This window comes from Heptranchias perlo, chromosome 13 (genome assembly GCF_035084215.1).
Source record: "Heptranchias perlo isolate sHepPer1 chromosome 13, sHepPer1.hap1, whole genome shotgun sequence".
NCBI classification, from domain to species: domain Eukaryota; kingdom Metazoa; phylum Chordata; class Chondrichthyes; order Hexanchiformes; family Hexanchidae; genus Heptranchias; species Heptranchias perlo.
In genome coordinates, this window is record NC_090337.1 from 22126799 (window position 1) to 22148371 (window position 21573).

Consider the following 21573-nt stretch of genomic DNA (forward strand, 5'->3'; position numbering starts at 1 on the left):
TATTTCTTTAAAGTTCTAGTTGCTTGGTTGAATCAATGAACTGTGTGGGCACTTGCTGTGGGACAGTAAATTTCCTATACTGAAAGTGACCTTCATTGTAACATTTGATTTGATTCTAGTAAGACTGATGCTATCTTTGATTTCACAATCAGACCTGCCTTTTTGCACTTGTTTACTCTGGATCATGTGATATTGTCATTGATTTCTTCCCCAACCACAGGGCATTTAATGCAGTCTGTCCTCATGATCTTTCACTGCCAGTTCTGTCAGCTGCATGCTCTGTGACCAGTCGTCTATGCTACATTAGTCTGTGGTCTCAAAAGGACAACCTGTAAAGTCGGAGTTTTAAACTATCAGAACTTATATTTTTTTGCCAGTGCAGTTTCTCAAACAACATGAAGTTGTTTTTTGCATTAGCAGTCTCTTTGGAGCTGTTTACATCTTGGGTTATGTCATCAGGCTCTTTTGTAGCAGTACCATGCAATGGGCAGGAAGTTCTAGCAGTGGCAGAACTGGTAGTTAATCACATCAATGAAAACCGAAAGCATGGATACAAGTTCAGCTTGGACAGAATAGAAAACGCCCAGGAAATGCAGGAGGTATGTAAACAAGAATGATTGAGAGGTTTATTACCCTGACTCCTGATGTTACAAATGTATGAATAGAAAGCAGTTTTATAAGTGCTGGTTCTCTGACACACTGAGGTAGATTTTCACCCAGAACAGAATTCGGATCTGGGAAGAGGGGGAGGAGCTGGAGCGGCAGCAGCCCAGGGGCTGGTTTTGTGGAGCTCGAGGGAGGACTGCTGCTCCTCCCAACCCCACAGAAATGAAGTGAAACTTACCCATTGGCTCCTCACAGCCATCACCTAATACTGGGTGGAGCGTGCATAGCGCATGCTTCATCCAGTTTAGTCCTAAAATGGCATTGGGGCCCTATTGACATCCGAGAACCCCAATTTCAATATTTAAGACCGCCTATTCGGAGGACCCCAGCAAGATGGAGACAACCACAGGGCTGGGGGGAAACAGAGTGGTGAGTTCTTCCACGCAATTTTCATGTCGCTACCGCCCCGTTTATGTCGGGCGGAAGGCCTCAAACTTCAGCCCATTCTGTCACAGGATGTATGATTGTGCCTACGATTCCTCACAGAGTGAGTTACCTAACTCATAAGTAAGGAGAGAGAGACAGTGGGATCGATATTAGCACCCGCGATCGGGTGCGTTCCTGGCGGGGGGGGGGCTCCGAAAATCGGGGAATCCCGGAGCAGGTCAGGAGACCGGCTCCAACCCGCCCACTTCCGGGTTCCCCACAGACGCGCTGACGTGCGCGCGCAGCCCCCGCATGTGGGACTCCCGCAGGCAATTAAAGCCGGCGGGGTGCCACTTAAAAGTATTTATACTGGTATTTCAGGTCGTTTACAGACCTGACTAAGGAGATATTTTACATGGGGTAGGATTTTACAAACAACTTGGACTGTTTCCCGTACTGGGGGAAACACTCCCAGTTGAAATGGACGTGTTGCAGCTATCAGCCTGTGGCAGCTCCAAAGGTCCATTTGACAGGTGGAGGGGGGGAGACCCTCACTCATTACAGGAGGCCACTCTGTCACTTTGGACAAAGTTTGGCCTCCACCACCCTCTCCTAACAATCAAATTCACCAACTTGCACACTTACCCCGGTATCCAGACACATGTACCTACCTTGCGGACCCCCTCAGATGTACATCTTCCGGATGGGGGCCGCCGTAGCTGCAGTCATGACCTCCTCGGAGGGCGAACAGCATCACCAGCCTCGCCGGCCACGCCTTCCACCTCTGACATGTGGAGCTCCACAACACAGTGCTGTGACACATCCACCTGCACAGCAGGAGGGAGGGCAAAGGCAGAGAGAGATGCGTCGCAGAGGGCACTACCCTCGCCACAGGGTCCACAGACTGAGGCTCAGCTTCCTGGACCTCTCTGAGCAGCAGTGCACACAGAGGCTCAGAGTCACTCGACATGTAGTCGTGGACATCTGCAGCCTCCTTCATGCCAAGCTGCTCCCAGCAGGCCTGAGCACCATCTTCTTACCTGTCGCTGTCAAAGTCACCACTGCCCTCAACAACTTCTCCGCATCCTTCCAGGGTGCCACCGGGGACATCGCCGACGTCTCTCAGTCATGTGCACAAAAGAGCCCTGCAAATACACCTACACCCACTCTGCAGTGACACAATGGGTGGCATCAGGTGTAGGTCTTCATTGTGATCCTCAGGAAAGGGCATTATTGCACAAACCAGACAAGATTCACAAAGATGTGGCAGTAGTGGTGACAATATAATATGTGATGTGAGTTGGTCAGAAATTAAATATAAGTAAAAACCATGACAAACCCTGAAACACCCTTGTGCATCCCCTTCATGCTCACAACACGTTTGCCTTACGCTGCCGACTGCACATATGTGATGCATGCCCTGTGGCTGCAGCACAGGTAGTGGCAGGTTGAGTGAGGCTGACCGTGAGAGAGATGCACGAGAGGGTGAGTATGAGATAGAGCCATGAGATTGTATGAGGATTGGGTTGAGTGGTAGTGGCGGGATGAGTACTGGCGAGGTGAGTAAGTGCAGGTAAGATGAGGATGAGCTTTGAGTGGGTGTGAGGGGTGATGTGACAGAGTAGTGTTGGCAGTGCAGAAGGAGATGTGGGGTGGGGGCGGTGATGTGGCAGACGGAGTGTAGGGGAATGAGTAAGTGTACTCACTTTGGCTGACCTACTTAGGTCATTGCAGCGCCTCCTGCACTGTATGCAGGTGGGCGATATGTTGGTGGTGCAGGTGACCTCCTCTGCCACCTCGAGCCAGGCCTTCTTGATGGCAGAGGCAGGCCGCTTCCTCCAGCCCGCCAGGGGGAAGATCTCTGTTCTCCCGCTCCGCCTTGCCCCATCCAATGATACCTGGAGTGAGGCATCATTAAACCTGGGAGCAGCCTTCCCCCTGGGCTGCTCCATGCTGTAATTTTTCCTATTGCTTGCAGCATCTCAGTGGAGGACTGCCCCTTTAAATAGAGCTCCTCCAGCTGATGGTCCTTACTGCGCATGCGCAGTCCGCCCGACGCGCAGATCAGCAGCGGGGAACCCGGAAGACCAATCAGCCTGCGATTGCACGCGGAGCAGACTGATTTCACCGGGCACGTTACCCACGTGCCCTATAGACCCCCCCGCCGCGAACCCGCCGCCCTCCTAATATCGAGCCCAGTAACTTTCAACCACACTCATCAATCTGCTGTACGTGCAAAGGTGAAAAAAATAACATTTAACTGAAAAACTTCACTCTAAGACTATCAGATTTTCAAAGTAGCCAGCAGTGTACGGACGGTTGACTGATCTGCCAAATGTCGTCAATGGTATAGGAATGGAGAGGAAGAGGAGGAAAGAGAATTGGCTGAACTGATGCACAGCCAAACTGACTAATGCATCAAGGAATGATTGACAGGATTTTAAAGTTAGTCATTGATTCCCTCCATGAGCAGTCCTATATAGTACTCTAGCCCTATGCCAACATGATGACCTGAATCCCGCTGCCTTTATTACTATCCCTATATATTAGCCTCAATCCAAACATCCATAAGTCTCTTCAGTGCAAAAAAATCATGCTGAAACATTGCACAGAAGGTTGAAGTAGTTCATTTACCTACCCCACACGTGTGTCCCCTGCATTAATGTTTGCTTCCACAGTGGTTGCCCTTGGTGATAGTGTAGGACTTGTGTTGTCTACTTTCTAATTTCTTGCTTCTTCTAAATGCCACCTCACTTGGAGAAGCAAATGTGACTGCTACTGCTCAATGGAGACCTCGTGACTCACCTGTGCTTCATTTCTGCTTGGTTGTGAAATGGTCTTGCCACTACTGTAAGCAACTCTGCGTCTGCACTGGCTAGCTGCTACTGTTTCCTACCTGCTACTTCTGCAATCCTTGGGAGCAGTCAGCTGGGAAGGGCAGATGGGTTCTCACCCATCTCTTAGACACAGCACAGGGAGGGCAGTGCGAGCTTATCCTGTGCAGTCAGATACATATGAGCCAATGTGGGTGGCAACCCAGCCAGAAGCAAAAACAAAACAGCAACTACGGGGAAGTGAATGAGCCAGTCATAAAATAACGTGATGTCAAATGGATACCTGAACTATAGTATTATCAATGTTGTTGAACTAATTAAGAACTGTTAGCACGCTGTTAAATGCCCTATGTGAGTACCCATGCTCGCACAGAGGAAAACGATTCTGCTACAGTGGCAATGCATTCTGAGAAAATTTCAACATTCTTATTCCACACTGAGTACTTAACAACCATTTTCTTTCCAGGCAAGTGGGAAGACTGTTCATTATTTGGAATTTGATGTTCGAGAGACGAAGTGTCATTTGCTGAGCCATAAAGCACTGAAGGACTGTGAAATCCGATCATTCAAGGAAACTGTGAGTATTATTCCCATAAACTTCTATGAATGTATTGAATTCTTACTTAACATTTTACAACAATATTACTGTACCATTGTTGCTGTATTGATATATAGGTTAAATACCTGGTCTACATTTCTACTAAGTACTTTCAATTTTACATGATTTAGTTACTTGAACAAAGTAGATTTTATTGAAGGGCCCATTGCTGTCTTAGTTTGATAAGGATACTGTCAGACAGATAGACGCTAAGTTAGACTTCAAGAAGTGATCCAAACTATTTTTTTGTCTTGTAAATAGTTATTCTTAGACCATGTGTGAGATCACATTTAAAATCAAAGTGACAGGATTTGAATTCATCTCCTGGGTTCCTTATTTCTTGAGTTTTTGGATTTAGGTGCAGGTCATAGATGCGCCATGTCCAAGTGCTGACTCCAGTGTTTACATTGCCAAAATTGGCCCCCTTATCCTGATGGCAGAATCAGGAACCTACATTATGTGGGTTGAAATGGGGAGCTGGTAATAGGAATGCAAGCATGGGGGCCCTGGCACATGGATGTCACTTCACTGTGACCTGAACGACAGAAACACCAAATGTAAAAGCACCTAATGGGAAAAGCTATGTTAAAGTGGAGAAAAATTTCAGAGAATGTTTTGACTCACATCTCTTTAGTGTATCTCAGCCTAAATTTCCTAATTAGTGTGTTATGCGGTTTAAAATAAATGGTTTAATGCTGGTGCTAAAATAACGTCGATCAGAAAAATCTAAATTATAATGTCCAGAATAAGTACAAGATTGGGAAAGGCCCGCGAGTGTAGAAGCCGCAGGATTGCGACCTTTTGCAAAACAGAACAGGACCAGGATAAGGGCAGTGCAGGGATGGGGAGGGGTGTTGGATTAAGTTCTTATTTTCTTGATGATAAAAATTGATTTGATAACCTTAAGAACTAATGGCTCCAGCATTTTCATTTATATTGTGGACCTTTCTAGACAGTCTGGTCAGGAACTAGCTGGGTTGCAACATTTGCAAGCTATGGGAATGTAAAGGAACAGGAGAAAAATAAATTACAAAATGGGGATGGGGAAAAGAAATCAAGTGATAGTTTACTCGTGGGCAGTTGGAATGGCTTAACTTCAAGGTAAGCAGTTGGGCCTGAACATCCAGTCTGGGCCAAAAATGGAGAGCAGGAATATCACCCACCAGCAGCTGGAACCTGATTCCAACAGGACTCTGCCCTGTTCCATACTGATTGCCATTTTCTAGTGGGATGGGGAGAGGACAACTGAGAGCTGGCGTGAGTTCCGCTAAAGAGCAGCAAAAGCTCCAAACCTTTAGCAGGCACAGGGGGTTGAATAGCTTTGTTCTACCAGGACATGGCTCCTTTTAGGAGGTGATTTAAATTGCTGGTTTTCTTTGGCCGAGGACCTCTGGTGCATCCTTACAGGTCCACCCCAATGATACAAATGACCTTGTCCCCGCAATTTGGGATAGGGCCTGCGCCTTGTGCATGGTGGACAAGGGAATGGGAATACCTGTTGTTCATATCTTTAAACAGAAATGTTTAAAGGCCAAAGTATAGAACACTTATGGAGAATAAGATTGCATGGGGTGTTTGGATGTGCAGTAAAATATGTTAGTTGAGGAGACGTTGTAAAAATTTTGTTGACCCATTCCCAATTACCTCTCTGTGATCCACAAAAATCAGTAAGCCATTATTGCTGATGAGGTGGCAATGGCAAAATGGTTTTACCTGTTAGGCAGAAACATTGAAAAACAGAGCAATAACTTTATAGGCCACTGGAAAGTCTAGAGACAAATTTCCTGCAGTCTAAAAGTCCCAGGTTAATGTTAGCATACAAGCATTCTACATGGAAATATTAAATTCCTTTGTCCGCTGTTAACACCTTCATTAAAATAACATGTAGAAATACCATGTGAACATGTTAAGCATTCATATGCTAATATTGTAAATTGTAATTTCTAACCTTAGAATTCCTAGTATGACTCACATGCCCATCACCATCAGGCAGTCCCATATCTGGAACTCTCTCCCCCAAAAAGATGTTGAGGCTATGTCAATTAAAAATTTCAAAACTGAAATTGATAGATTTTTGTTGGGCAAGAGCATTAAAGGTTATGGAACCAAGATGGAATTAAGATACAGATCAGCCATGATCTAATTGAATGGCGGAACAGGCTCGAGGGGCTGTATTGCCTACTCCTGTTCCTATTGTCCTATCACACACATACCCAGTAGTATTTGAGATCCTTGTACGACTCACCAAGTGATTTATATTCAAAACCTATTTAAAGTAACTAAGATTATTTTTGTCTCATTGTCATCTTAGAAAGTAGAAGGAGATTGTAAGGTTATCGTAGAAGCCAAATCTGGAGCTCCTAATCACGTGAAAGGCTTCAAGTGTGAAATAAGCCCAGGTATGTTAGTTTTTTGTTGAATTGACAAGTTATCGTACAATTCAGAGCTATGTAGCAATAGCAGAGGTGTGGCTGTATGCTATCTATGAGTTGTATTAGTGAAAATTTACCATTTGCATTTGCAACACCATAACCTAGAAATTGCTGTTGTTTCTGTTAACCGAATGTTTTTTGATCGTTGCAAAGAAAGCCACATAGCACATGATTTTACTGATTTTAGTAGCTGCATTAAAAGGTACACTTTAATTCCCATGGGATGAGTTTTCCAATGATAGGGAAGAAGAAAAAGCTTGATAATCAGCTATCAACTGGAATTAAGAACCATTTAAACAGCTGAAATAGTGCAGGGGAGGCCAGGACAGATGATCACCGAACAATATTATTAAGGAATGGAGTGCAGCAGAGTGAGGTTTACTGACCAGGAGCTGGATACCCTACTGGAAGCAGTCAAGGAGAGGTGGAACATGCTGTATGAGATTAATGGCCACTGCACTCCCTCAGACACACCTGATGCAGCAGAAATGGGCAGAGGTATTATAATCGATAAGTGCAGTGTCCATGATCTGCAAGACCTGGAAAGATATCAGGAAAAAGAAATCTGCTGAGGTAAGGCAACAATACTGTTCTACATGACAAGTACTTCCCCAAATACACATGCAAAGAAGTCCTCTCTGCTAACAATTTGATCCTTTAGTACTGGAAGATGTTAACTATTCCTGCCTTAATAAAGCCAGGGAAGCCAAGGAATGCATTGTTTGAATGAGGAAATTATAGCACGCAGTATACCCTTAAAGCTGTGCAGCTATACAACATTGTCTATCTACTTTCAATACCCCTGTGCTACGCTGCTTTTAATTGGCAAGAATAGGCATGAACAAGAGATGGTCAAGGAATTCAGCAAAGGCCTCAGCTTCATCCCCTTACACCCCCACCTCAATGAATTTTGAGCTCGACACGATGCTGAGCTCTTCTTCCTTCGCTTTCGCGCCCACTTCTTTGGCCAGGTGTCTTCCCCCACACAGCAGAACCTTTCTCCCACCTTCAGAATTCTCGTTTCACCTAGACTCCTCCCTCTGGCCTCTTACCCTCTCTTGATCTTTTCATTGGACATTGCTGGTGTGACATCGGCCGTCTCAATTTCTCTACACCCCTCACTCAATCTAACCTCTGAACTTGCAGCACTCAGTTCTCTCAGGTCCAACCCTGCAATTGTCATTAAACCTGTTGACAAGGACGGCGCTGTTGTTGTTTGGTGAACGGATCTCTACCTTGCAGAGGCTGAACGCCAACTGTCCGACATCTCCTCCTACTTCCCCCTGGAACATGACCCCATCACCGATCATCAAGCCATTGTTTCCCAGACTGTTACTGACCTCATTTCCTCTGGAGGTCTTCCCCCACCCCCCCACAGCATCCAACCTCATAGTGCCCCAACTTCACACAACCCACTTCTACCTCCTTTCCAAGTTCCACAAACATGACTGCCCTGGTAGACCCATCATTTCAGCCTGTTTTTGCCCCACGGAACTTATTTCCTCCTATCTTGACTTTTTTTCTTCCCTTGTCCAGTCTCTTCCGACCTACATGAGAGTGGAATTGATTAAAGTGGACTGAGAAAATAGATTAAAGGGTAAGACGGTACATGAACAGTGGTGTTCATTTAAGGAGTTATTTTACAACTTTCAAAAAAAATATATTCCACTGAGGAAAAAAGGGTGTAAAAGAAATGACAGCCATCCGTGGCTAAGTAAAGAAATTAAGGATAGTATCCGACTAAAAACAAGGACATATAAGGTAGCCAAACTTAGTGGGAGGATAGAAGATTGGGAAGTCTTCAAAAGACAGCAAAAAGTAACTAAAGGATTGATTAAGAAAGGGAAGATAGATTATGAAAATAAATTAGCAAAAAATATAAAAACAGATAGCAAGAGTTTCTACAGTTATATAAAAAGAAAAAGGGTAGCTAAGGCAAATGTAGATCCCTTAGAGGATGAGACCGGGAAATTAATGGTGGGAAACATGGAGATGGCAAAAATGCTGAACAAATATTTTGTTTCAGTCTTTACGGTAGAGGACACTAAGAATATCCCAACACTGGACAAACAGGGGGCTCTAGGGGGGGAGGAGCTAAATACGATTAAAATCACTAAGGAATTGGTACTCAGTAAATTAATGGGACTCAAGGCGGATAAATCCCCTGGACCTGATGGCTTACATCCTAGGGTCTTGAGGGAAGTTTCAGTAGGGATTGTGGATGCTTTGGTAATAATTTTCCAAAATTCTCTGGACTCGGCAAAGGTCCCGGCAGATTGGAAAACTGCTAATGTAACACCCTTATTTAAAAAGGGTAGTAGGCAGAAGGCTGGAAATTATAGACCAGTTAGCCTAACATCTGTGGTGGGTAAAATTTTGGAGTCTATTATTAAGGAGACAGTAGTGGAACATTTGGATAAACATAATTTAATAGGACCAAGTCAGCATGGCTTTACAAAGGGGCAGTCATGTCTGACAAATTTGCTTGAGTTCTTTGAGGACATAACGTACAGGGTGGATAAAGGGGAACCAGTGGACATAGTGTATTTAGACTTTCAGAAGGCATTCGACAAGGTGCCACATAAAAGATTATTGCTCAAGATAAAGAATCACTGGATTGGGGGTAATATTCTGGCATGGGTGGAGGATTGGTTATCTAACAGGAAGCAGAGAGTTGGGATAAATGGTTCATTCTCGGACTGGCAACCAGTAGCCAGTGGTGTTCCGCAGGGGTCGGTGCTGGGTCCCCAACTCTTTACAATCTATATTAACGATTTGGAGGAGGGGACCAAGTGTAACATATCAAAGTTTGCAGATGATACAAAGATGGGAGGGAAAGTGGAGAGTGAGGAGGACATAAAAAACCTACAGGGGGATATAGACAGGCTGGGTGAGTGGGCGGAGATTTGGCAGATGCAATACAATATTGGAAAATGTGAGGTTATGCACTTTGGCAGGAAAAATCAGAGAGCAAGTTATTATCTCAATGGCGAGAAACTGGAAAGTACTGCAGTACAAAGGGATCTGGGGGTCCTAGTGCAAGAAAATCAAAAGGTTAGTATGCAGGTGCAGCAGGTGGTCAAGAAGGCCAATGGAATGTTGGCTTTTATTGCTAGGGGGATAGAATATAAAAACAGGGAGGTAATCCTGCAGTTATATAAGGTATTGGTGAGACCGCACCTGGAATACTGCATACAGTTTTGGTCTCCATACTTAAGAAAAGACATACTTGCTCTCGAGGCAGTACAAAGAAGGTTCACTCGGTTAATCCCAGGGATGAGGGGGCAGACATATGAGGAGAGGTTGAGTAGATTGGGACTCTACTCATTGGAGTTCAGAAGAATGAGAGGCGATCTTATTGAAACATATAAGATTGTGAAGGGGCTTGATCGGGTGGATGCGGTAAGGATGTTCCCAAGGATGGGTGAAACTAGAATGAGGGGGCATAATCTTAGAATAAGGAGCTGCTCTTTCAAAACTGAGATGAGGAGAAACTTCTTCACTCAGAGGGTAGTAGGTCTGTGGAATTTGCTGCCCCAGGAAGCTGCGGAAGCTACATCATTAAATAAATTTAAAACAGAAATAGACAGTTTCCTAGAAGTAAAGGGAATTAGGGGTTACGGAGAGCGGGCAGGAAATTGGACATGAATTTAGATTTGAGGTTAGGATCAGATCAGCCATGATCTTATTGAATGGCGGAGCAGGCTCGAGGGGCCGATTGGCCTACTCCTGCTCCTATTTCTTATGTTCTTACGTACATCCATGATTCTTCCGACGCCCTCCGCCACTTTAACAGTTTCCAGTTCCCTGGCCCTAACCATGGATGTCCAGTCCCTCTACACCTCCATCCCCCACCAGGACGGCCTGCGGGCCCTCCGCTTCTTCCTTGAACGGAGGTCCAACCAGTCCCCATCCACCACCACCCTCCTCCATCTGTCTGAACTTGTTCTTACGTTGAACAACTTCTCCTTTGACTTCCTCCAAATCAAAGGTGTCGCTATGGAAACCCGTATGGGTCCTAGCTATGCCTGCCTTTTTGTGGGATACGTGGAACATTTCTCATTCCAGTCCTACTCAGGTCCCCTCCCTCACCTTTTCTTCTGATACATTGATGACTGTATCGGTGCCATTTGCTGCTGTCACCCCAAACTGGAAAATTTCATCCACTTTGCTTCCAATTTCCACCCTTCCCTCACCTTCACATGGTCCATCTCTGACTCTTCCCTTCCCATCCTTGACTTTTCTATCTCCATTTCTGGGGATAAGCTGTCAACCAATATCTACTATAAGCCCACTGATTCCCACAGTTACCTTGCTTTCTCCCATTCTGCTTCCTGTAAGGACTCTATTCCCTTTTCTCAGTTTCTCCATCTCTATCGCATCTGTTCTGATGATGCCACTTTCCACACCAGTGCTTCCAATATGTCTTCCTTTTTCCTGAACTCAGGATTCCCCTCCAGTGTAGTTGACAGAGCCCTCGACCGTGTCCGTCCCATTTCCCGCAATTCAACCCTCACCCCTTCCCCTCCCTCCCAGAACCATGATAGGGTCTCTCTTGTCCTCACCTTCCTCCCCACCAGCCACCACATTCAACGTATCATCCTCCGCCATTTCCGCCACCTCCAGCTCGATGCCACCACCCAACCCATCTTCCCCCTCTCCTCCCCTTTCAGCATTTCGAAGGGACCGCTCCCTTCGTGACACCCTGGTCCACTCTTCCATCACCCCCAACACCCATAGGAACATAGGAACAGGAGTAGGCCATTCAGCCCCTCGTGCCTGCTCCGCCATTTGATAAGATCATGGCTGATCTGTGATCTAACTCCATATACCTGCCTTTGGCCCATATCCCTTAATACCTTTGGTTGCCAAAAAGCTATCTATCTCAGATTTAAACTTAGCAATTGAGCTAGTATCAATTGCCGTTTGCGGAAGAGAGTTCCAAACTTCTACCACCCTTTGTGTCAAGAAATGTTTTCTAATCTTACTCCTGAAAGGTCTGGCTCTAATTTTTAGATTGTGTCCCTTACTCCTAGAATCCCCAACCAGCGGAAATAGTTTCTCTCTATCCACCCTATCTGTTCCCCTTAATATCTTATAAACTTCGATCAGATCACCCCTTAACCTGCTAAACTCTAGAGAATACAACCCCAATTTGTGTAATCTTGCCTCGTAACTTAACCCTTGAAGTCCGGGTATCATTCTAGTAAACCTATGCTGCACTCCCTCCAAGGCCAATATGTCCTTCCGAAGGTGCGGTGCCCAGAACTGCTCACAGTACTCCAGGTGCGGTCTAACCAGGGTTTTGTATAGCTGCAGCATAACTCCTGCCCCTTTGTACTCCAGTCCTCTCGATATAAAGGCCAACATTCCATTTGCCTTATTGAATATTTTCTGCACCTGTTCATGACACTTCAATGATCTATGTACCTGAAACCCCTAAGTCCCTTTGGACATCCACTGTTTTTACCATTTAGAAAGTACCCTGTTCTATCCTTTTTTGATCCAAAGTGGATGACCTCACATTTGTCTGCATTGAATTCCATTTGCCACAGTTCTGCCCATTCACCTAATCTATCAATATCACTTTGTAATTTTATGTTTTCATCTACACTGCTTACAATGCCACCAATCTTTGTCATCGGCAAACTTAGATATGAGACTTTCTATGCCTTCATCTAAGTCGTTAATAAATATTGTGAATAATTGAGGCCCCAAGACAGATCCCTGCGGGACTCCACTAGTCACATCCTGCCAATGTGAGTACTTACCCATTATCCCTACTCTCTGTCGCCTTTCGCTCAGCCAAATTCCTAACCAAGTCCGTACTTTTCCCTCGATTCCATGGGCGTCTATCTTAGCTAACAGTCTCTTATGTGGGACCTCATCAAATGCCTTCTGGAAGTCCATATAAATAACATCCATTGACATTCCCCTGTCCACTCCTTTAGTCACCTCTTCAAAAAATTCAATCAGGTTTGTCAGGCACGACCTACCTTTCACAAATCCATGCTGGCTCTCTCTGATTAACTGAAAATTCTCGAGGTACCTTCCTGTGTGAGCGCAGGAGATGCAACAGCTGCCCTTTCACCTCCTCCCTTCCCTTTGCCAGGGTCCCAAACACTCCTTCCAGGTGAAACAGCAATTTACGTGTACTTCTTTCAATTTAGTATACTGTATTCGCTGCTCAAAATGTGGTCTCCTCCACATTGGGGAGCCCAAACGCAGATTGGGTGATCGCTTTGTGAACACCTCGGCTCAGTCTGCAAGCATGACCCCGACCTGCTGATCGCTTGCCATTTTAATTCCCTGTCCCACTCCCACTCTGCCCTCTCTGTCCTTGGCCTCTTACACTGTTCCAATTAAGCTCCATGGAAGCTTGAGGAACAGCACCTTATCTTTCGATTAGGTACTTTACAACCTTCTGGACTCAACATTGATTTCAATAACTTCAGATCATAACCACTGCTCCCATTTTTTCAGATAGCAGATGCTGGCAATGGTTCTAATGTCGTCATTTACAGCTCCTCTAGACCCATCTTTTGTTTCTTTACTTGTCCCGTTACCACCCTCCTTGCCTTGCATCATCATCCCTTTTGTCATTTAATCACTCCTGCCTTCCACCCTATCAGAGACCTTCCCTTTTGTTCTTCCTTCCTCTTTAATGTTTAATCTTCAACTTCTTCCAGTTTTGATGAAAGGTCATCGACCTGAAAAGTTAACTCTGTTTCTTTCTCCACAGATGCTGCCTGACTTGCTGAGTATTTCCAGCATTTTCTGTTTTTATTTCAGATTTCCAGCATTCGCAGTATTTTGCTTTTGAAGGAATTTAAGAAGGAGTTCATTAAATTATTGCCTGAGAGAACATTGAGGAAATGGGAGACAGTGTAGCTGGAGGCTTCCATTGATTTCAGGACTTGTGTCTTAATGTTCACTTCATGTCATGTTATCCTGCTGACTGACTATCATTACAGACAGATTCGATTGGAGGAGCATTACGCCTGGAAGTAGTGCTTAAAGATGGTTGTTTGAGACAACATTTTGACAATTTGTCCTCTTTTGCTTTCTTAGGATGGACTATCAGACTGCTGCCATCGCCAGTATCTCGGAACAAGCCAGCGTCTCATGTCACCCTTACCACCTCTGCTAATCACCAGCACAGCTACACAAACCCTAGAGGTTCCAGATAGTGAGGTTGAGAGGTAATGCAGTTGAGTCGCAGTGCTGGTGAGGAGAAGCAAGTGGCATTAGCTGCTGGATAAAGGTCTAGCATAGTCTTGCCATTGCTGCAGTGCCTATTTCAGAATTCATAGAGCTTGCTTAGAAAAGAAGATTGCTGTTTGAGCAGGATCAATTTAAGTAATTTATGTTGATGCAATTTGCATTGTAAAAGTCTGGGGCGGAGTATGGAGGAGTCCATTACCTAGATTTACACAGAACAGTTGTCTGCATTGAAATCTGTCATGGACCATATCACAATTCCTGTAGCTTGTGCAGCAGAACCCTCTGCATATGTCATGGGCACAGTGGCAGCATCTCTCATGAATCTCTCATGGCTGTTTTAGAAGCCTTGGGCTTCAATCTTAAAGGTCCTCTCTTGACTGGCTTCAGTATGTTAGGAGATTGCATTGAAGCAACTCTGAGACAGAGATTCACAGTGGCCCAAAGTTCTGTTCTCAAACAGGTCAATGGACAAGCTGAGGGAGCGTCCAGCAGCAGGGGCATGTCTGGAGTAAGAGTGGATCAAGCAATGCCACATCCGGTCCATCAAGCAGCCATGCACAAGTGACAGTAAATGTGGCAAAAAGTGAGCGCTCCAGTTAGCCGCAACAACATTGAATATGGCTCATTCAAATGCAGGACCATCACAATGCAAACCACAAGAAGGTATAAGGCCTTCAGAATCTCACCCTGGAGCTGACCAGTACACTTCCTTCTTCCACAGTGAGAGAGGTAGGTTAGGTGTTACACACCAAAAACAAACCACAAGCACAAAAGAACACTGTGGGAAATCATGCTAACAGCATTCACATATCACACAGTGGATCAAACAGATATATTGCACTGATTTGAACATTATGCTAAGTACTTATTTGTAATTGTTTAAAATAGATGACATTAGATGGCAGTTGAGAAACTGCGCAGGAAATTGTAGGAGAAGGTGTTTTGGGCATAGTTACTTTGGTGTAGCTGTGGCACTTATCATAGAATCATAAAATGGATACGGCACAGAAGGAGGCCATTCGGCCCATCGAGGCAACCTTTATTAGTGGGTGGTGCTCTAATCTTCTTCCTTGCTGCATTGCTGGTTCAGCAGCTCATTGTCACTTTTATCCTCTTATTCTACCAGGGCTTTGTCATCCAGTTCTTGTATTTGCATGGCAGGGTCTCTTTGCAGGAGGACATTATGAAACATGCAGAAAATGACAATTATTCATCAAACTCTGGGGAGTTATAATGTAAGGTATTCCCTGATGAATCGAGACGTATGCTTTGAGATCTGCTTTAAGATCTCAATGGTATATTCAATAATCACTTTGGTTGTAGCATGAACTTTGTTACACCTTCATCTGCTTCTGTCATGTTTCGCGAGTGGCTGTCTTAAGACATGGCTGCAGTGGAACAATCCTTCCATTCTTTCTTTGCCTTCAAATAAGGTTGGCATGGATGATTCCTTGAAATGAAGACATTATAGGAGCTATTGGGGTAACAGGTATTAACATACATGATTTTGCGCTTGTGTTCGCATATTAGCTGGTGATTGAAAGAATAAAATCCTTTTCAGTTCATCTGTGGCACAGCATTATAAGCAGGAACCCGAATGACAACATAGGTTCAACCAATGATCCCATGAACACTGGGAACACCAGCAAATCTGTACAATTGTGTTACCTTCTCATGTTGCTGCTGTTGGTCAGTGGCGAAAATGTTGAAATTTTAGGCCATGTTGAATAATGCATTTGTGATCTCCATTAAGAACATAAGAACATAAGAAATAGGAGCAGGAGTAGGCCACATGGCCCTTCGAGCCTGTTCCGCCATTCACTGAGATCACGGATGATCTTCGACCTCAACTCCACTTTCCTGCCCGATCCCCATATCCCTTGATTCCCATAGAGTCCAGAAATCTGTCTATCTCAGCCTTGAATATATTCAACGATTCAGCATCCACAGCCCTCTGGGGTAGAGAATTCCAAAGATTCACAATCCTCTGAGTGAAGAAATTCCTCCTCATCTCAGTTTTAAATGGCCGACCCCTTATCCTGCGACTATACCCCCAGTTCTAGGCTCTCCAGCCATGGGAAACAACCTCTCAGCATCTACCCTGTCAAGCCCCTCATAATCTTATGTTTCAATTAGATCACCTCTCATTCTTCTAAACTCCAGTGGGTATAGGCCCCTTCTACTCAACCTCATCTCACAGGACAACCCTCTCATCCCAGGAATTAATCTAGTGGACCTTCGCTGCACCGCCTCTAAGGCAAGTATATCCTTCCTTAGATAAGGAGACCAAAACTGTACACAGTACTCCAGGAGAGGTCTCACCAAAGCTCTGTACAATTGTAGTAAGACTTCCTTACTTTTGTACTCCAACCCCCCCTTGCAATAAAGGCCAACATTCCATTTGCTTTCCTAATTGCTTGCTGTACCTGCATGCTAACTTTTTGTGTTTCTTGTACGAGGACACCCAAGTCTCCCTGAACATCAACATTTAATAGTTTCTCACCATTTAAAAAAAAATTCTGTTTTCTATTCTTCCTATCAAAGTGAATAACCTCACATTTCCCCACATTATACTCCGTCTGCCACCTTCTTGCCCACTCACTTAACCTGTCTATATCCCTTTGCAGACTCTTTGTGTTCTCCTCACAGCTTACTTTCCCACCTAGCTTTGTATCATCAGCAAACTTGGATACATTACACTCAGTCCCTTCATCTAAGTCGTAAATAGCTAAGGCCCAAGCACCGATTCTTGCTGCACCCCACTAGCCACAGCCTGCCAGCCTGAAAATGACCTGTTTATCCCTACTCTCTGTTTTCTGTCCATTAACCAATCCTCAATCCATGCTAATATGTTACCCCCAGCCCCATGAGTCCTTAATCTTATGTAACAACCTTTTATATGGCACCTTATCGAATGCCTTTTGAAAATCCAAACATAGGACATCCACTGTTTCCCCTTTATCTACCCTGCTAGTTACACCCTCAAAAAACTCTAATAGGTTTGTCAAACAGATTAGCTAACCCTCCAAATAACCCCATTCATAGTTGACAAGAAGTCAGACACATAAAAATTGAGGGCCAAGGTGACTTTGATGGCATTTAGGAGTGTCATATGGATGTTCGGATGTTTCTCTTCCTGAAAGAGATGGCACAGATCTGTCACGGCCTCCTTGCTAAACCTCAGCCACCTTAGGTACATATCTTCTGTCATTCCCAGCTATCTGTGCCTGGGATGGTAGACCCACTTGGTTGCATACTGGCAGGACCTGGCAATATGCTTAGTGTGCCACCTGACATGATAGGCAGCCCTTCCATGCTTTTTCCTGGTCATCCTCTGCCAATTGCAATGCTAATAGAGTAGAGAAATAACCTTAAAATGGGAAACAATTTTTTAAAAAAAATCACTTGCCCCACCAACTATTTGCCCTGATCAGGGTTCTAAGTCTTAATTACTTCCCAGTGGCTCTGTTGGAAAGTGCATTTGTATGGACAGGATTGGTTGCTTCTCATGAACAAATGAACTGCCCATACTCACTGTCCAGACTCACACATGAAGGTTAGTGATGTCACGCTATTATCATTCCACTGTAACCCTGATCTCCCAGGCACTTTTCCAAGAATACTGGTACAAAAATGTTAAATTGGTTAGACCCAATCTGGAGTACTGCATTCAGTTTTGGGCACCATACCTCAGGAAGGATATATTGGCTTTGGAGGTGGTGCAGCGCAGATTCACCAGAATGATACCGGGGCTAAAAGGGTTAAATTATGTGGACAGGTTGCATGGACCAGACTTGTTTATTTCCTTGAATACGGAAGATTAAGGGGTGATTTAATTGAGGGTTTAAGATGATTAAAGGATTAGATAGGGAGAAACTATTTCCTCTGGTGGAGGAGTCCAGAACAAGGGGGCATAACCTTAAAATTAGAGCTAGGCCATTCAGGGGTGATGTCAGAAAGCATGTCATCACACAAAGGGTAGTGGAAATCTGGAACTCTCTCTCCCAAAAAGCTGTTGAGGCTGGGGGTCAATTAAAATTTTCAAAACTGAGATTGATAGCTTTTTGTTCGGCAAGGGTATTAAGGGTTATGGAACCAAGACGGGTAGATGGAGTTAAGATACAGATCAGCCATGATCTAATTGAATGGCAGAACAGGCTCAAGGGGCTGAATGGCCTACTCCTGTTCCTATGTTCCTAAATCTCTGTGATGCTAATAGTTGTGAATAACCCGATAATCTAAACTGTCTTCCCTTCCAATAGACCCATAATCAAAACCCAAGCTTGGCTGGTAGAAAGAATATATAGATTTTCGTCTTCACCACCGGGGCGGTAACCTGAAAGGGTGGATCACATGGCCTTTATAGAACCTTTCTAGATTCCATTGAAGTCAATGTAATGAAAATCAGGGGGTTTCTATAAAGAGCCTATAGCTACTACACATTGGTTGTGAACCTTTATTGACTGTCAATGACTGTTCCAAATCAGAGTCTGCTTTTGAAATTCTTCAGGGAAAAGGTGATCTCTGAAGGTGAATGGATCTGAAATTGTTCAATTATAATAACTGAGCAAATACCTGACTACAACAGATGCACAGGCAACTAGTCATGGATCAACAGCTCAGAAAGGTTGATGTTTAATAAAACGTTGATGAAGGAATCTAAATCTAACATTCCAGAAACGTTGTTTGAACAGTGATTACTGATGAGAATGCTGGGGAAGTAGTAGAGTTAAGTTACTGAAACATGAGAAAATGTTTTCTTTTTTAAAAAAAAAATCTCAATAGATAATTATACTGTCCAGTGTGAAGCTGAGCCACACAACCAGAAAGGCACCAAGTTCAATTCTTTCTCCAGGTTGAGTTAGCTGATCTCAGTTGGGTTGGAAATAGTTGTCAATTGAGCTCAGTTAGGGTAATGGAAAGTGATTTGGCATAGTATGATACATTGGAACATATCCTGCAAATTTCCATACTTCTGTGTGCAGCGGGTGTTCCGTTGGAGTCCTGCAGTTTTGCGTCGAATCAGTGAAAATCCCAGTTCTGGACTGATGCGAGTGACGATAAATTGCTTGCTCCACAAACTATTTACCCTGGTCAGGGTTCTAAGTGCAAAGAATGGTCACAAAATGCAACCATACTGCTGCATTCATCAGCGTTTCCAGCAGTGGGGGAGAGATTGAGGAAAAAACTTTTTTTTAATGATTGTATCTTGTAATATTTTGCAGATTCAGCTGAAGATGTTGCTGAAAGATATCCTGATGCTCCACACCTAATAGCTATAAATAGTACAGAAGCTGAACATGCTGCAAAGGTCACACTTAATAAATTCAATCAAGAAAACAACCATATGCACACTTTTGAACTTCAAGAAATAACACGAGCTGCCTCAAAGGTTAATCAAAAGAGTTTTTAAAAAACTTTTCCTACAATTTTTCAGTGTAATTTACCTCCTATCTTCAGATCTCCTGATCCTCACACTTTTACTGCTGAGAAGGTAAGCGCAAGGCTTACTATTAGATCAATGCCAATGTCTCAGATAGCCAGCCACAAGGAGGTACTGCTGCCACCGAAATGTCCTCTTCATTCCAATTCCCTTATCCTCTATAATGAGACACCACAGTCTTGGTTTGGCACTCTTTAGATCAGGAACTGAATAGAATGGGGACTGTATCCATCATACACCAAGACCCTCAGCTCCAATACTCTTAGTCCCTCTATTAGGTACTCTTGCATAATGCAACATTCCTCAACTGTGAGGCCAGATGGACCGGTGACCTTTTGCCACATCAATGTTCATCTTTAACCAACAACAAGCAGGTGTACAGGGATTACCCATGATGATTTGCCCATTGGTTTTTAACAATGTTTCCTACCTTCTCTCCAGGAACTGGCAATAAGATTGAGACACTGATATGTCTTAACATACTTCAGTGCAGCTGTAACCAAAGAGGAATTGGACCACCCAATCCATCTCTCTGAATAAAGATATAAAGGGAACTTTGTAGACACCATAAAGGAAATTGCATCAAATTGATGCTTAGAGAAAGCAGTGATACTGTTAACATTTAACAGTTAAAATTTTCTTTATAATAAAAGCTGTGATTTTAAATCTTTTCCAAAGAATTTTGACGTGCTCCCCCGGAGGATAAATGCATCACCTGGTGTAGTATTGACCACCTGGTGTAGTATCTTTGAAGGTGTGGCAGGGCAGGTTGAGAAAGCAGTTAAAAACGCATACAGGATCCTGGGCTTTATAAATAGAGGCATAGAGTACAAAAGCAAGGAAGTTATGATGAACCTTTATAAAACATTGGTTCAGCCACAGCTGGAGTATTGTGTCCAATTCTGGGCACCGCACTTTAAGAAGCATGTGAAGGCCTTAGAGAGGGTGCAGAAAAGATTTACTAGAATGGTCCCAGGGATGAGGGACTTGAGTTACATGGATAGACTAGAGAAGCTGGGATTGTTCTCCTTAGAGCAGAGAAGGTTGAGAGGAGATTTGATAAAAGTGTTCAAAATCATGAAGACTTTAGATAAAGTAAATAAAGAGAAACCGTTCCCATTGGCGGAACTGTCGAGAACCAGGAGAGAAGGTAGGAAACCAGAGGACACAGATTTAAGGTGAATGGCAAAAGAACTAAAGGCGACATGAGGAAAAACTTTTTTACGCAGCGAGATTTTCAAATTGTTGCCTAGGTATAAAACTGGCGCAGTGGGAATTAAAATCGGACAGTTTCTATAATGGGTGGCCAATCTGCAACGCCAGTTTTACACCCAGTTGGCAAGTTGAAAATCTACCTCATGCAGTCTGTGCAGGTACCAACTTTGTCCTGCGTCTATCTGGTGTTAGCATGATCTGAAGCAGGGACACTTTAATTGCCCTTAGCTCTCCAAGCTAAGAGGAAAAAAATTAGCCAGGGCTTCCGTTCCTGATTGCTATCCGGTGGTTCCTGCTGGAAAATGCATATGTGTGAATCAGGCTCAGCTCTGATGCTGCTTCCCCACCATGGTGGAATAGCTTGCCACATGCTGAAGTACTGGACGAATGCAGGCACTCATGGAACCATACCCCAGGAAGAATCAGTGCCTTCTGAAAAGGAGAATTTAAAAAAAAAATTTGAAACTTTTTTTGTTGGGGGGAATGGATGGGGTAGTCAGAACACTATCCATTTTATTGTGGGAAATGTCTCTGAATTCAACACATTGATGTAAGGAACTTATATGAAGTGGATTTGGATAGTCAAGCCATTTCCTCGTGTGTGTGAGTTCACAGCATAAAGCTTCCCTTCGTCCTTAATTCAGCATTAATTGACATTGATTTATGAATCTCATTCACAGAAATCTCTGATGGGGAAAATGGAAATATTAGAGTGTTCATAGAATCATAGAATGGTTACAGCATAGAAGGAGGTAATTCGGCCCATCGAGCCCTTGCCGCCTCTGTGTAAGAGCA

The 21573-nt window shown here is 44.0% G+C and overlaps 1 protein-coding gene across 2 annotated transcripts in view; it reads left to right on the forward strand.

Annotated features, from left to right (window-relative positions):
- Window positions 1-236: 236 nt before the first annotated feature.
- si:ch211-262h13.5 (uncharacterized protein LOC571127 homolog) overlaps window positions 237-21573 on the forward strand; it is a 28919-nt gene continuing 7582 nt past the window's right edge. The window contains exons 1-4 of one of the 2 annotated variants that reach the window (XM_067994613.1): window positions 237-599; window positions 4333-4443; window positions 6776-6863; window positions 19346-19512. In XM_067994613.1, coding sequence (XP_067850714.1) covers window positions 396-599; window positions 4333-4443; window positions 6776-6863; window positions 19346-19512 — 570 coding nt within the window. In that variant the 5' untranslated portion in view covers window positions 237-395. Of the gene's footprint in view, window positions 600-4133; window positions 4218-4332; window positions 4444-6775; window positions 6864-19345; window positions 19513-21573 lie in introns of those variants that run through there. The other variant, XM_067994614.1, reaches the window with a different exon arrangement.